This window comes from Cyprinus carpio, chromosome A11 (genome assembly GCF_018340385.1).
Source record: "Cyprinus carpio isolate SPL01 chromosome A11, ASM1834038v1, whole genome shotgun sequence".
Taxonomy (NCBI): domain Eukaryota; kingdom Metazoa; phylum Chordata; class Actinopteri; order Cypriniformes; family Cyprinidae; genus Cyprinus; species Cyprinus carpio.
In genome coordinates this window covers 2004650-2022188 of record NC_056582.1, presented here as the reverse complement: position 1 = coordinate 2022188, position 17539 = coordinate 2004650, and the positions used below count along the sequence as shown (strand labels likewise).

At 38.1% G+C, this 17539-nt stretch overlaps 1 protein-coding gene across 4 annotated transcripts in view; it reads right to left on the bottom strand.

The window, feature by feature from the left end:
- Positions 1-254: 254 nt before the first annotated feature.
- The window catches only part of LOC109096613 (ubiquitin-like modifier-activating enzyme ATG7), an 82790-nt gene continuing 65505 nt past the window's right edge, over positions 255-17539 (bottom strand). For 3 of the 4 annotated variants that reach the window (XM_042765841.1, XM_042765842.1, XM_042765843.1), the window contains one exon: positions 255-1119. In XM_042765841.1, coding sequence (XP_042621775.1) covers positions 1087-1119 — 33 coding nt within the window. In that variant the 3' untranslated portion in view covers positions 255-1086. The remainder of the gene's footprint in view (positions 1120-17539) is intronic. The other variant, XR_006161064.1, reaches the window with a different exon arrangement.

Sequence of the window (17539 nt, the reverse complement as noted above, 5' to 3'; positions counted from 1 at the left end):
TCCAGAAGAGTTTTAGTAAAAACTAAACCCAATGAAATAAACTGCATTATCATCACTTGGCATGTGCCAGGATATATATTTATATATAGAGAGAGAGAGTTTCAGCTGGCTTCATTTCTCATTACCTTGAGACCATGAACATCAGATAAAGCCCTCGAGTCGTCATCTTTTTATGATTTCAGGACACAGATGCAACATTAGTATTAACACACTTAACAAGTGACCAAAAGCAATGAAATATTACAAAGAATGGATTAAGTCACTACAATTTTATTATGTGAACAAATGCAAAAAAACCCCAACAACGCCACATTTCTAGACTGTTACAATGCAATGATGGAGCGAGATGAAGTTGAGTGGCTGGATGTACAGTACAGTCCACCAGAGATGAACACAAACCAGACACCTGCCATAATCTAACACACTTCATGAACATTAGGCCAGTTTAACACACGCCTGAAGATAAAGGATCTTAGTCAGCATATATGACACATTTAACCGCCCTTGACAATGATGGTTGATGATTTCCTTCCCAAAAATTGTCCGGTGGACAAACAATCTAATAAAAAAATAGGGGCAGGGAAATTCTGAAAACAGACCTTTTAAAGGGTTAGTTCACCCAAAAATGAGGAATCTGTCATTTACTCCCTCAAGTTGCTGAAAACCTGTTTGAGTTTCTTAATGTTGATAACCAAACAGTTGCTGGTAGCCAACGACTTCCATAGTGTGGAGAAAAAAAACGCTACTCTTGTGTTTCTAATATAAACAATGTGTTTGGGAACAACATGAGGGTGTGTAAATAATGTCATTTATCATTTTTGGGTGAACTAGATTTTTAAGACAGAACAACACTGGACTCGACGTCTAGACCGGAGCAGAGCAGGTGACAGCATGTTTATTTACATCGCTTTAATTCTGACACAGACAAGCTCTGACCGCTAGAATGTGATGTTACGTGAATGGTTAAGACAAATATTTCAACAAGTGCATGAAGGGTCACTGTCTGAAAATGAATATAAGAGAACAGATGAGCCGCCAGTCAGAGGAGCTTCATTTGGTGTCTCCAGCGGTTTGGTCCAGAGTCCTTCAAATGCTCTCGTCGTCACTCATGTCCCAGATCTGCAGGACAGAAGAACTGGAGATTACAAAGCTGTTCAAATAAAATGACCAAAACCTCATAAAAACAGTTTGAAACTGAGTGTGTAGCAGATTTAGGCTGCAGAGATTTGATCTCATGATGTTTAAAGTGGAACAGCAGGTGTGCATCATCATCATCATCTCGTGACGGTTGGCTACATGAACATCTGAACATGCAAAAGCCCCTTTCAAGCACTGATCCTCCACACAACACGCATGTTTGAAGACTAAACTAAACTCCTGCTGAGACTGAAGATAAACGTCCTTTTGAAGACAAAGAGGCCAGACGTGTGTGTGTGTGTAGCCTCTTTCTTCTACGGCACACCTGGCTGTCAAAAGCTCCGCGTCATTGACATGCTAATAAAAGCCGGACAAAAAAACAACTTCAGCCGCCTTCTCACTTTGAAGTCTGCTCCAAGTCATAAAAACAGAATCCTCGGAGAGATAAGTGAGAGGTAAAAAGCGAGTTTATTTTACAGTCCTGGTCTTCATGTACATACTATGTAGTTATTATAGTAGCTACAATAACTGGGTAATAATTAAGCACTAACCCTGAACCTTACCTTAACCCATGAGGTAACTACCCAGTACTTTCTCAGACACTGTAAGTAAATAAGTACATGTACTGTAAAATAAAGCGCAACTGTGTGTTTTTGCAAAACAGGTGCACTAGAAAAACCTACTCTACTTACAACAACTAAATAGAGCCATACATCTGATTCACACTGAACACTAGTGGAAGTAAAACACCAAAAACGTTTGTTCTCCTTTATACTAATTATGATTACAGGTGCAGATTATGGATTAATAAAGATTATTTTTCATGTGGTTCCTCACAAAACACTTTTATCATAGTGCATGATTTGTAAACAAATAAATTCTGACGTCAGCATCATATAATCAGCTCCATACGTGTGTAGTAAACTTGCTCGGTGGCGCACCCGGTACAGAAGCACACTTGTGATGTGACGTGCTCGAGAGGAGTCTTGTGAGACACAAGTCAGAATAAAAGAGCTCATATGTGGCTTTTTTAAAGTGGTGGATCCACACCCTCATGAGAGCGCGCTTGTGTTCGCAGCAGCGGTTCAGAGCTGTAATTACATGAATCATCTTAATAACAGTGTAGTGCGTGTATCATTCAATTACATGAGCGCTGTAGAGTCGTCTCATGGGCGTGTGACCACATGTCATACATGTTACACACATCAACAAACCTCTCGGGTTATATATATATACATACATACAGTATGTGTGTGAGAGTCAGATCAACACTATAAAGAATATTCTGCCAAACGAAGAATGAATCCCACAGGAGATTGTGTTTGTCTTCACGAAGCAGTCTTTTCATTCTGAAGTAATTACTGAGAGCAGAACGTCCATGTAAACAGAGCAGAAGATGAGTGACCGTCTTCATTTCCCGCTCACATTAACCTGACGACGGCACACCGAGTTATTATTAAAGCTGTCCTTACATAACAACGGTTTCAGATGAATCACTGCAGCCCGTTCCTCTCAATGCCTTCAGCTTCTCACGGCTCAGAAGTCATTTGTACATTTATTTTGACAAGACCTAAGATTTTTTTTAAAAAATTACATGAACAAATAAACTACGAAGCTGAAGATTAAGACATTAATGTGTAATTATGCATGCAGTTTTTATGATCTTTAATTGATTGAATGAATACAAGAAATATTCTACAAAAAAAAATAAAAATTGACGTATAAACATGAGATTGACTCGTTTTGTTTTATTTTTATTTTTTAATTCTACTGAGTAATTTTAGTGCTTCAACTTAAAAGTATTTCAGTTAGTTGCCAAGGCCACATTTCTAAATTAGTTTAGTTTAGGTGTTTTATTTAATATTTAGTTTTATGCTATTTCAGCTTTATTTTAATGAACAGAAATGTTTTAATGATTTTTAGTTAACCTGCTTGAATAAAATACACATGGAAAAAAAAAAAAAGGGAAAAAACCTATGAAAACCAAAAATAAAAACTAAAAAAAAAAAAAAAAAAAAATGACCAATTTTTTTTTACAACTTTAAAATATATATATAGTCCCTTCCTGTGCAGCACACATCTGATACATATAAAACTAGCTGTGTCTATTCTGTTCATTTCATGTACAGCAACATTTCCTCTAACATACATGAACAGCACACAGAAGAGAGCACGCGTGTAGGTTTGTGTGGAGCTGTCATGTTTCTGTTCACAGGAGCACTGGGTGACGTGGAAGGGGAAGTTTAGTGAGCTGGTTGGAGCAGACGGCCTGGGTTTTTCCCTCCTCACGTCTCTGAACTCCTCCTCCAGCCGTCCTGCCCTCGCTTGCTCAAAAACTCACTTCTACACACATCTCCACACTTTCCCTCAGGACAATGAGTCACTCGCTTCAGCCATAAACACACACACACACACACACACACACACGGACACAGCCGGTGTATACACCCAGTGCTCATTTCTACTGTAAAGATACTTCACACTATACTGGAACAGACTAGTAGAGAAACTAGCAGGCAGGAAGTACATTTGGTGAAGCTAGTGTGTCTTTCTCTCACTCTTCCTCCTCTGGGCCTGGAGCAGAGTCACATGAGCAGCAGCTAGTGAGCGCCTCTGCAGGGCGTGCTGGTGTGGAGCGCTGCAGCTGCGGTTTGTTGTTGTTGGGGATGGATGGAGGCCCCCGCTTGACTCCGCTCCATCCTGGCTCTGTCTCCCTCTGTGACACATTTCCTGCCCCACATATCAAGGGAAGGGCCATTTTACGGTCCCGCTCCTTCCGGAGTGAGCTTTCTTCCCACCACAGTGAAAAAAGGGCTGGTGTGCCTTGCGGTGATGTAAAACTACGATTTAGAGGAAACGGTCGACCCGAAATGAAAATCCTGTCATTATCTACACAACTCGTATATCTTTAACATGAGCACATAATCACAGAATGAGATTCTGAGCAGAACGTTCAGGCAACAGTCACAGTGAATGGGAAACCCAGGGTTAGGGCTTAAAGGCATAGTTCACCCAAAAATGAAAATGTGATGTTTATCTGCTTAGCCCCAGGGCATCCAAGATGTAGGTGACTTTGTTTCTTCAGTAGAACACAAACTGAGATATTTAGTTCAAACTGTTGCAGTCTGTCAGTCATATAATGTAAGTGGATGGAATCACAGCTTTAAGAATCAAAAAACATACACAAACAAAACCAAATTAAACCCTGCGGATCCTGACGATACAGTGATGTGTAAAGACACAAAACAATCGCTCTGTGCAAGAAATATATATATATATTGATTTTTCAGATAAAAATTGTGGTTGTGATTTAAAATGTAAATAACAACAACAACAAAAAGCTACAGGTTTGCTGTTGTTTGTAGGGCTACACAGTTTGGCCAAAAGTAGTGTGATTAAATACAAATATGACTTTAACAACACATTATTATTATTATTATTATTATTATTATTTCTGAATTATAATTGGTTAACAATGACAATATATTATGTTTAAATACTTTAGTATTAATATTAGTGATAATTATTAATATTAATTATTATTATTTCATTATTACTAAGTTTACAAATAAATGTTTTTTTTTGTAATGTAATATTTCACAGTAAAACAAAAAAAAGATAGTTAAAGTAAAATAATAAAATGAATAAATTTTATTTTTATACAAAATAACTGTAAATTTGCAAAACTAATATTTAGGGCTGTCAATCTCTTTAACATGGTGTTTAAATTTTGGAGGAAACTGCATGGAGCTCTTCAAGCTTCTCTCTTGTTGACAGCAGCTGGTTTATAAGCACTTCTCACCAATCCAACGCTCTCCATTGACTTTCTATTGTGGGAAGCTGCCTCCTTGTCATTTCTGACTTATAACAAAAAACAGAGCAAAGCCTAAAAGCTGGTGTGTGACAAGGTGTACAGTAAACAAGCTAAAAAACCCAGAACTATGTTTTTATAAGCTGCCAACGCAAAAAACGAGCGTTTAGGACACAAAAGTAGAGCGCATCGTGTAACATTACTCTGAGAACTGCGCCCACTGCAGGGAAACGTAACCAGCGACAAGACCATTTATTATTTTTAACCATGTCAAAGGATTATTTCACCACACTATGTGAATCTCAGAGGAGATATATTAAGAAACAAAATGTTATTGTTCTGTCAGTGCCCCTTTTCCTAACCTTCCTTGTGTTTGAGAAATGATCCAACTGACCAGCCCAACATAAAATACCCCAACATCTACAACTATTTGTGTCCTAAACGCTCGTTTTTTGTTGGGTCGACAGCTTATAAAAACATAGTTCTGGGTTTTTTAGCTTGTTTACTGTACACCTTGTCACACAGCAGCTTTTAGGCTTTGCTCTGTTTTTTGTTATAAGTCAGAAATGACAACAAGGCAGCTTCCCACAATAGAAAGTCAATGGAGAGCGTTGGATTGTCCCTCCATGTATTCCACTCAAGCTGTAGCTCTAAAATCTCACTGGTTCACAAATTCAAAATTGTGAAAAATTTGAAATCTTTCTAGCATGCATGTATCTTACACACACACACACACACACACACACAGTATTGGGCCGTATCTATACAGTAAATATTCACACCCAAACTGAAGTGTACTTTGGGCGTTCAAGCGTAATAATCACTAAGAACAGCATCAGAGATTCTCGCTCAGAGCAAGCATCACAGGTGGATTCTGATGATCAAGGGGTCAGTATGACACTCGTCTCATGCATCTCTCACTGACAGGTGCTTCAGGTGCCGCAGGTCCAAACACGCACACACGTCGGTTTGGCAGGTGAAGCTGAGCTTATCGCAGCATCTGAGAGAGGAGCGCCGAGATACAGCAGAGTGCTAATCAAATGTGAAAAACAGAAAGCCTGCACAGAGCCTGAGCAAGCGCAAACCTGCCCCGTTTAATTACGAGTGTGACGAGCAGCCGCTCAAGTGTGGTCAGACTGGAAATCACACACACACACTAGACCTCCTTAAAGCCAGGATTTGAGAAAAAGATCTTTTAATGAGAAAGACTGGAAGACTTTCAAAGACCAGGGCAAATGATTTGAAACCAGAGAGGAGCTTTTTAGAGAAGCTGAGCCCAGATCAAACACGAGCTCTTGTTCCAGAGAACAAGCCCTGACCGCAGAGCGAGAGGTGATCCGCTCTGACCACATCCACACAGTTATGATCTCTCTTCGCTGGTTTTGATGTACATTCATCCTGAGGAACACGATCTGAGCTTCTGACGCTCCAGTGGCACAGAGCTCAGAGGAAGACCAGGCCAAGCCTCTGCGCCGCTGCGGCCAATTTGACTTTGCTGTACTCGCTGATGAAAATGAAGAGCTACCTTTATATTACGATACAGAATACAATACAATTCAATACCCTGACAATACAGAATACAGTCGGCTCAATAGGAATCTGTGCATTTCTCGCGAGTCGAAGTGTGACCAATATAAAGTAGCTTGGTTTGGAAGTGACCTCTGAGCAGGTCAGAAATGAACTTTTCCAGTAAGGGGAATAAACTCAACACGTTGTGACAATGTGAGGTGATCTACTGTTAATATAAAGCTGCATCTGACACACATTCATTTCACTTTAACTGTGGCTGTAGAGACTTGAATTTAGTGGCATCTTTATTCAGTTTGCTGGTATTAAGTAAAGCAGTGATCATTTTTTTAACAACATATCGTTCCTAAGCTGCACTGCATGCTCGTGCAACATAAAAATGTTTGCTCTAGTGACTCCTTTTTAGAAAGTTGGGAGAATATCTAGACAAGTTTTGTGCAAAAATATCTACTGCAAGTAAGGTGCAAAAACAACTTTCATTAGAAACATGGTTATAGTATTCTTGTTCAGTTCACACAATAACTGACCAAAAATCTCCAGCTCATGAGCTGCTTTTTTTACTTTTGTTAGAAGGTTTGCAGTTGAACAATGCTTAATCCTCAGTGCTGAGTGATTTGATCACATGACACTCTGAGCACCAGTAATAGTGAGGCTCGCCTTAGCAAACACCACTAGTTACTGTGTGCACTAGCTAAAGGCTAAATCACACCACAGCCAAAAGACAGGTTTCATATGAGCAATCATTTGTGGATGGCGTATATTCTTCATTTTAAACATTATGTGGGTTGAAAACAATCCATAATATGAGGTTTATGATGGCAGCTCACAATAGGTGGAGATAATCAAACAGTTATGGTTTAAAACCGTTACCTTTATCTGTAACTAACCTAAAAAACTGTGGAAAATCCAAACGTGGGGCTGATCCTATCTTTCGCTCCCATGCGTGGTGTGAAGATAAGGGCCGGTGGTGTGGCCCCTAAAGGGCCTGAGAGGAGATTACAGCACTGTCGGACGGTGCCAGGATCAGTCGTGCTCCATCTGCACCCGTGAGAACAGATAAAACATATCCACAGGCTTTCTCCCGGCCAGCCTCTGTCGCAGAACACTGCTGGATCAATAGACCACCGGCTGTAATCACTCCTCATACAGTCCCAGAAATCTGAGAGCTCTGGATATATACACACACTTTACAAAGGTTTGGGGTTGGGAAGATTTTTTTAGTTTTTTTTGGAATTATTCTTTTTTTCTCTAAGGGTGTGTTTTTTTTTTTTTTTTTTGTTATTTTGTGATATTATTTTTTTGTGTAAAATATCTGTTTTCTGTGTGTATATCTGTTAAAGTGTAATGTATTTGTGATGCGCAGCTGTATTTTCAGCATCATTACTCCAGTCTTCAGTGTCACATGATCTTCAGAAATCATTCTAATATGATGATTTGCTGCTCAAGAAACATTTATGATTATTATCAATGTTGAACACAGCTGAGCTGCACAATATTTTTGTGGAAACTTTGATACATTTTATCTTTCAGGATTCTTTGATGAACAGAAAGTTAAAAAGAACAGAATTTATTTATCAATGCAGTTTGGATTTAGGGCTTATCATTCTACAGAGACAGCAACATGTTATTTTCTGGAAAAGGTTAAATCAAATATAGACAAAGGAGGGATAGTGGGAGGAATATTTTTAGATCTTCGTAAAAGCATTCGATACAGTTAACCATTCAGTTTTACTGCACAAACTTCATGCATTTAATTTTTCTTCAAAATGTATTAGTCTTTTTATCATATCTTTTATCTCGTTCACAAAGTGTTAGAATTGACCAATATAATTCCACCCCCTTACTATTATCCACTGGTGTTCCACAGGGTTCAATTTTAGGTCCAATTCTTTTTTAGTTTATACATTAACGAGTTTACCATCTTTGTGTAAGAAACTGTGACACTTTGATGTATGCAGACGACACAGTTATATTTGGCCTATGGAAAATCTGCAGAGGAAGTTGCCTCTAAACTAACTGAGGCTATGTCATCGATTTCAATCTGGCTTGAACAATCCTGTCTGCAGTGTTGAATATATCTAAAACAGTTACCATGTTTTTTTCTAAAAACAATATAAATATAGAACCTGAAATTTTTATATCTGGAGAAAGGTTACAGGTTGTCACAGAATATAAATATTTAGGATAATATATAGATTCAATCTCAATTTCAAAACTCACATCAAAAAAGTTAGTAATAGGATTAAGTTCAGTCTAGCAAATTTCAGATTCATTAGAGATTTCATGTCAACAGAAGCTGTTAAATTATATTTATTTTCCATGATTTTATCCCACATAACATATTGTTTAATAAGCTGGTCCAATACTCACTCTACAACAATAAAACCATTAGAAAGATTATACAAACTAGCATTAAATATACTGGATAAAAAAACCATACCACTACCACCACTGTAGTATTCTGAGGAAATATCAGTTACTTACCTGGGATAATCTAATTAAATTCAAAAACATTTGTTTAATTTATAAAATTAGATATGGCTTAGCACCTCCTCCACTATGTGATTTTATACATTTTAGATCCAGTGAGGTTAGGGTAACTAGAGGGGCAGTGAGGGAAGACTGCATCATACCACGGAGAAAAACAGCTTTTGGTCAGGCCGTCTTCTCCGTAAGAGCAGTTCAGCAATGGAACACAGTGCCGGCAACCATTAGAGAGTCCTTGTCATTCTTTTCATTCAAAAACAATGCAAAAAAATGGCTTGTAGAGAGCCAAACTTGTGGGCACTAATGCTTTTATGTGTGTATTTAAATATTATATAATTTTATATGAATTGTATTTATTAACCATAATGTGTTGTATGCAATTTTTTATTTTTTTGTGATTTTGTACTTGTGATTATTTTTAAAGGTTGCCTTGTTTAAATCTGGCTGGGGGACTACCGATGAAAATTAGCACTTTTGAGCTAACTCGGGTACATTTACATTGTTTTAATGTTTATTAATGTACACTGTCCCCTTTCAAAAAATAAAAAAATTAAATAAAAATAAAATAAAATTTGAAAGAAATATTTAGCAACATTATATATATATATATATATATATATATATATATATATATATATTCCAATTTCTTTTATGATTTTACAATGTGAATTTTTATTTTCAATGTAATATGTCCTTGCTGAATAAAAATAATTACTTTAAAAAACAAACAAATAAATAAATAAATAAAATTATTGACCCCAAAACTTTTAATTGTATTATATGTATTATAAAAACTGTTTTTTTTTTTTCAATACACATAAATGACTAAGGAGCCAGACTCTTTATTTTTATTCTCCCATGTCGCTGTTTCTTAATTTAATGTATATTAATACAAATATGAATATTCCTTACATTTTTAAATCGTGTACTGCAGGAGTTGATAAGAAGGTTACTGGTCAACTGGTGAGTAACTTTAGAAGTGAGTTTAATTTACTTGGCAGAGGCAGTTTTTACTCACACTGATGTTCAGGATCAGTTCTGGCCTCGGTTGACCAAGCTTGGTTATTCAGGATAGACAAAAAAAAAAATCCATTATGAAACAAATGTAAAATAAACGTTGAAATACTGCTGTATATTCTATAACTGAACATTAAATGTCTTTGTTTCCTTTGATTGTGTGTTTTGGATAGTAAGTGGTTAGCATATAGTTTCTGTTGTGAGTTGTATTTATGTCATTATGCAACAGGCTAATCTCTGCTGAAGAGCAGGATAAATGTAGCTGGTGCTGAAGGCAGCTAATAATAAAACACATTCATTCACACCGGAGAATGATTTATAGTGACGAGCCTCACTATAGGAGGTGATCCATCTTTAAAGGCAGCTCTGGTGTTATATATGGGCCGCTCACGCTGAGAGGACATCAGATCTACAGCCAGAACAGCTCAAACTCTCGCGTTTCTGCATCTCTGGAGGAACGATCCATCAGTGAACCAGCAGATTGAAATCTAAACCAGACTGAACTAAACTAGAAACGCTTCATTATGGCTCTACACATTTTGTGTAGACTGAATCCCCATTCAGTTTGAAAAAAAGTCAGCTGAACAGTTACAATAGATGCAAATGCTTTACTGACTCATGGACCAGAGACACCATAATTTGCCTTTGATTTAACGATCAGTCACAAAAATATGCAAGGACTAAAAATGCATAGCAATAACTCACACAGATATTTATAAATGAGTCGTTTCATTTCAGTCGGACAGGCAAAATAAAGACTAGAGTAGCTGTGCAGTTTGCCAGAAATAGAAAGGAGGCGTCCGTCAACTGAAGGCACACTGCCACACCATAGACTGCACCGCACACGTCTGCTGTAGACACAAGCTGAAGCCCTAAATAGTGCACTGTGGCATTCACTATATAGGGATGAGTGAACGACTGAGTGATTGGATCACAGCAACAGTGTCAGTGCACACGCTTCAGGTTTTCCTGAATCAAAAAAAGCTCCCAGTGTGGATTGTAGATAGTCAAGTTGTGAATTTGCCAAGCTGACTGAAACACAGCTGCTTGCTTCGAAAGCGACTTCTGTGTGAGCTGTGCTTCATACAGCGCTACACTATAATGGATAACGGACCGTTTGTTGCACAAGAAATTGTGTGACCACACCTTTAGTTCTGTAATAATCCATATGGATATATTATATATAACATTAAGAAGAAAACTTGCTGGATTTGTCTGATTTCAGGATTAACTATTAACGCTTAAGGGGATAGTTCACACAAAAATGAAAATGTGCTTATATTTACTCATCCTCAGGTCATCCGAGATGTAGGTGACCTTTTTCTTTAATAGAACAATTAAGAAAATTTTTAGCTGAAATTCCTTGATCCTTGGTGATTCATGAAGCAGTTGTGAGAGTCACTTTGAGAGTCAAAAATGAATACCTGTGGCTCCTGACGATATATTGAGGTCTTATGAAGCGAAACGATTGGTCTGTGCAAGAAACTGAACATTATTTTCACTATTATTACCTGTTAAACAGAGCCGCAGGCAAACGGTCCGGAGTGAAGTTCAGTTCATAAATGAATGATTCTTTTGAACAGGTTCTTTTTACTGAACCGGTTGAATCAGTTCACCAATCAGACTGAATCATCTGAAACAGTTCTTGGCTCGAGCAGCACAGATCTTTCAGACGCCTGACAGTCACTGCGACTGGAAATGAGCCGAAACACCAGTGTATCTGATCCTGTGATGAATGAATCATTCCTCCACAGTCACTGAACTCGACTCGGACTGAAGACCGATGAGCCGCTGATGTGAATGAATCATTCCTCCACAGTCACTGAACTCGACTAGGACTGAAGACCGATGAGCAGCTGATGTGCATGATAACTAGTGAACTGAATATATGCTTTAGACTCATAAACATCCACGTCTTGCATCATTACTGGGTGCTTTAATAACATGATTATTTTTTTACGTTACATCATATGCTTTTGTTTTTAGGTAAACGAACTAGTGAACTGAACCAGTTCCTTTGAAACAAACTGTCTGAGAGAACACAAGTTCACGGAAAAAAATCATCTCTGTTTTACTGTTGTACTACAGGGGGTAATGTAGTAAAACAATGCAGTCAGTTTCTTGCACAGACCGATCCACTTTCGCTTCAGTAGTTGACCTCAATACAACCGTTCAGAAGCCACAGGTGGTATTTGGTTGCTAAGGCACTGGTGGTAGTTGCAGTAATATGCCAATGTGTGCTATTATATGGCAGTACATTATTAATTATACTCTTAAAAATAAAGGCTCTTTTTTGGCTCTGATGGTTCCAAGAAGAACCTTTAACATCCATGGAATCGTTTCATTGCACAAAAGGTTCTTTATAGTGGAAAAGGTTCTTTCGATTATTCAAATGTCCTTCAGAACAAATGGTTCTTTTAATAGGTGCTCACAGAAAGGCTCATGAAGGAACCCAAAATGGATCTTCTGTGGCATTGCTGTGAAAATCCCCTTTTGGAGCCATTATTTTCAAGAGTGTGGATTATATTAGTGTTTTCTCCACAGATTGGCCTATTTAAAATCAAATTAAGGTCAAAACAGTTCCAAGAGCAGAAACGGGGAGGTGAATAATATAAACACTGGCCCGCAGACAGTATATCCACAAAAGAGAAGCCATGTACATGCTTGTGAGGAAGTTTAGGAGTTTTAAGACTCTTGATGAAAGACAAATATGTTTAACTAAGAGTCACTGTAAACACAACGCAGCTGGCTTTACACTGAAGCACCGATGTGATCGTAACAACACGCAGATCCACTTAACAAAACACTTCTGAGAAAAGAGTGCATGTGTGCGACTGATTCACCGAAAGCCTTTGAACAAGGGCTTTTCAAAAGCTGACGGCTGATATCAGCTATGATATATGTACATTTTAAAGACAGCAGAGATGTGCACAACACTGCTGAAGTTAACTCTTACACTACACAACATTTACTCAAAATTCTAAATTTTTATCTGTAATTATTATCAGAAACGGTTCCCTTTTGAGGAACTTGCACTTCACACTGGCCAATGCCAGCCAAGATGATGAAAAGGGGCGGGGCCTCGCCTCTATAGAGACAGAGTGACATGTGTCATAATCTGAAAACCACAACCACTGGGGGGCAAACAACCCAACTCTCTCCGTTGACTTTCTATTGTGGGAAGCAGCCTCCGTGTCATTTCTGAAGTGTGACCAGAACTATGTTTTTATAAGCTGCCAACCCAAAAAACGAGCGTTTAGGACACAAAAGTAGAGCGCATCGTGTAATATTACTCTGAGAACTGCGCCCACTGCAGGGAAACGTAACCAGCGACAAGACCATTTATTATTTTTAACCATGTCAAAGGATTATTTCACCACACTATGTGAATCTCAGAGGAGATATATTAAGAAACAAAATGTTATTGTTCTGTCAGTGCCCCCTTTCCTAACCTTCCCTGTGTTTGAGAAATGATCCAACTGACCAGCCCAACATAAAATACCCCAACATCTACAACTATTTGTGGCCTAAACGCTCGTTTTTTGTTGGGTCGACAGCTTATAAAAATGTGTTCTGGGTTTTTTAGCTTGTTTACTGTACACCTCGTCACATAGCAGCTTTTAGGCTTTGCTCTGTTTTTTCAGAAATGTCAGAAATGACAACAAGGCAGCTTCCCGCAATAGAAAGTCAATGGAGAGCGTTGGATTGCTCTGGATTCTCCTCTGAGTGATCTCGGTCTGGAGTGGGAGTGCCCCGGCAAACCCACTAGGAGTAAGCTGAATTCATGGCCTCCTTTCCTCGGGCTGCCGAGCTGCTGCTCCGAGGAAGCGAGCACCTTTCCTCCCCGATTCTTTTCGATGAATTCCCGATCTGCAGGATGAAGTGGCTGATGATTGGAGGTTTTCTGTTTAGTTGATGGAGTCAATGGAGCGGAAGCCCGGGGGTAATACGTGCATTCCGCCCATCGAGGAGCCTGTCGCCACCCTCCTCTGCCCCTCGTTGGCCTCTCTGAGAGCAGAGGTGATGCAGCCGTCAAAACTCTGGTGTCTGATCGGCCACATCACGGATAAAGCATAGACTGCCTCCGGAGACGCGATTTCAGCACTTTATATGATGGCAGTGCTCCAGGTTTTTCAGGCACAGCTCCTAAAATCCCTAGACGAGGGGGAGACAGACCCTGAAGCATTTAAGGATCTGTGTGCCACTAAAGCCACTAAAAAGATGGCCCAGGCGATCGGACGAAGCATGGGTTACATGGTGGTGCTCCACTGGAATCTGTAGCTGATGCTGACAGAACTGAAGGACACAGACAGGAAGGCTCTGCTCAATGCGCCTTTGTCTCCCTCCGGCCTCTTTGGAGATGCTGTGGAGGCCATTGCGAAGCGCTTCTCAGAAACGCTCCAAAGCAATTACCATGCCAAATAAAAAATTGTTAAATGGCCATGAGAAGGATGCAATACTAATGCTATACTAGAATTTGCAAAGTTAAGGCCTGACCATTGGACAGCGAAATGCTCAGGGTCAAAAAATAAATAAATAAAATATAAATAAAATAAAAAAAAAAAACCAGGTGGAGAAGAAAAGAGACATGTTAACTGCAAAATGAATTAAGAATTAAGGTGAAGAATTAGCTGTGAAACCATGAGGAAGCCTTTAGTCTCCAGTTCCACCACTTTCCAGAACTGCAGCCTACCAGTTTTTGCCTTCACTTTGCAATTTCTAGTATTGCATTAGAATTGCATCCTTCTCATGGCCATTTAACAGTATTTGACTTTTCTGTCTGAGTTAAATCTCTTTTTGGCTCATTTAATCTGTGAAAGAAATCCTACTTAATGATTATGCACACCTGAGTATAAGGCGTCTTTCACTTCCATGCTTCTTGGACAATTATATATCATTTATAAATGATTAAAGACAAAATTAACAGTAGTTATTAAGACTGATGTGGTTTAGAACTGGAAAAAATTTTCTTGGAAACAAATTATGATCAAAATATCAACTTGCATTATAATGATGCACGTACTGTTTTATTGCTATGTTGTTTCTACATTAATTTGGAGATTCAGTGTGAAATTATGAGGATACAAATATATTAATATGCAATTAATTGTGATTAATTACGGAAAAATGTGTGATGAATTCGTTTTTTTTTTTTTATCTATTGACAGCACTAATGATCATGTATGCTCCTGCATGATCATGTGCTGAGTGACAGGAACAGCCTCTGCATCAGCAGTGTGTCACTGATATAATTCTCTAGGTTCAGGAAAAGAGTCACAGCATTCAGCCGAAGCATTCTGAAGATCAGGTCAGAGTGATCGATGGCTCTGCCTGCATCTCTGACACCACATCAATCCTCATGTGAGTCTGAAAACAAATGCATTACAATGACATTTGGAGCACCGACCGACCCACAGAATATCTGTCACACATTACACTAACACCAGCCAGATCATCTGCTCACTCTGACACTAGTATTTGTTTCTAATTTATATTCTACTTTGACTGACTGACTATGATGGTGTATGGTCAACAACAAAATATTATAATTAGAGGTCGACCGATGTATCGGTTTTGCCGATTAATCGGCACCGATAGTTGATTGCTGGAACAATTGGTTATCGGCAAAAATCCATGCTGATAGCTTTCCGGGTTGCGTCCATTGCTGGACTGGCTGAGAAGGGTCTGAGGCCTCTAGTGGTTGAAATCACTGACAGTACGTGCTATTTGTTTAGACACATGACGCTGCACGCTGAACAGAGCGAGAAACTTCAGACCCGGATTTAAATGCAGCTGACAGAAAATCCTGCCGCACCACAGAGCTCCATTCCCATAGTTTTCCATTAAATTACATTATATTCGCCCAGAATCATTGTTAATGTACATAATGAATTGTATATTGAACATTTTCATCGAAATGTTTGTCTTTCTGCGGCTCTAATAAAGTCTGTATGTTTCATTTATAGAGCTACAATATAGATCGCTCTTTCTGTTTGCTCCGTTTTTTTTTAAACACTGAACTTCAAACTTATCCATGCCTCATTGTTCATTCTTGAAGTAAACTTGTGCCCGTTTGGTGAATAAATAAACTGTTTTAGACTGCTGCTCGAGTTGAACGCGACGCGTCCGGAGTGTGTGTGATACCGGTGAGTTCTCCTAGACTCAGCGCTGCTCTTTTATTTTGATCAGATAATCATCAAGTGTTCAAGAATAGAAGCAGTTAAAGTGTGAGAGTATACATTGTGCTGGTATAATCGTAGTGCCCTGTGATTTCCGTGATTTGAAAACGCGGACGGAATCCAGTCATAAAAACAGAATTCACAGTTTAACACGGAATGTTATGGCACTGGTCAAATTTTTAATGAATTGATCAAAAGTAGGTCATTACACTTAAATCAAATCAGATATGCACTAGTATCTGTTACTATTAAGCCGCAAAAGTCGATTTAAATATGAATCCTGCATGTTCTGCATGACTCTAATGAATGGTGCAGATGCAAGGTTTCATTTATACTGAAGGCGTGTGACACTCTCGGTGATTTCAGCTTCTGTCGTAGCTCTAAATGAGGATGTAAACACATGAACAACATCTCCAGAACTGCTCTGAGAGAGGTTTCATGAGCGTCTGACTGTTTGATTTGAGTAAAACTAGCCTCATATCACATAAACAGAACTGTAAAGATATTCACAGCAACCCGCCAAAATAAAAGTCCGGTCTATTTTTCAGTAGAATGTACATAGCCTACTACTACTAATACTACTAAAATGAAACAAACAGTATGTTTTAAGGAATAATCACACAACATTTCTTCCATGTTTTAATTTTAATAGTAAATCCCCTGTTTGCCAAAAAAGGTTTGCTTAATTTTCAGTAATTAAAGGATAAATTAAATTAATGTTTCATGCCTTCATTTGATAACTAGAAAAATTTTAATACACAACACTGAATTTTTGAGGGGGAAAAAATCATAAGGCTTTTTAAAGAAAGAAATTAATAAATTATGTTGTTTTATGGATTCAAATAATTAGACATGCTAAAACAGAATTTGGTAACTAAAAAATATGGTGAGAAAAAGTAAAACGTAATTTTTGTTAAACTTTTATTAAATTGATGTGAAAATGTATAAGTTTAATGGTTTTAATTAATTAGACTTGCTTTTTGATTAATAAACTTTAACTATTAAAACAGAGTGGAGAAAAATTAAAACAGAAAAAAAAAAACAGAATCCAGAAATTTCAAACGTAAATAACGGAATTCTGAAAAAAATAAAACGGAATTTAGGAAAAAATAAAACGGATTTTGTGGTAATTTCAACATTTACTATTACTATTATTATTACTTTTATTATTATTCCTACTGGTTAAAATGAAAATATTGTGTTTGCAAATATGTTGAAAGATGTATTTCCTGGGGAAAGTGTTCCTGAACTCTCAAAGGAAAAAGCTGCTGTTTAATAGTGACTGTGCTCTTCATCCTTCACGCTTTACAGACTGATTTTCTGTATTTTAGGATTAACTTGCGTTGTGTTGTTATGGTAACAGCATATTTACAGTTTAGTT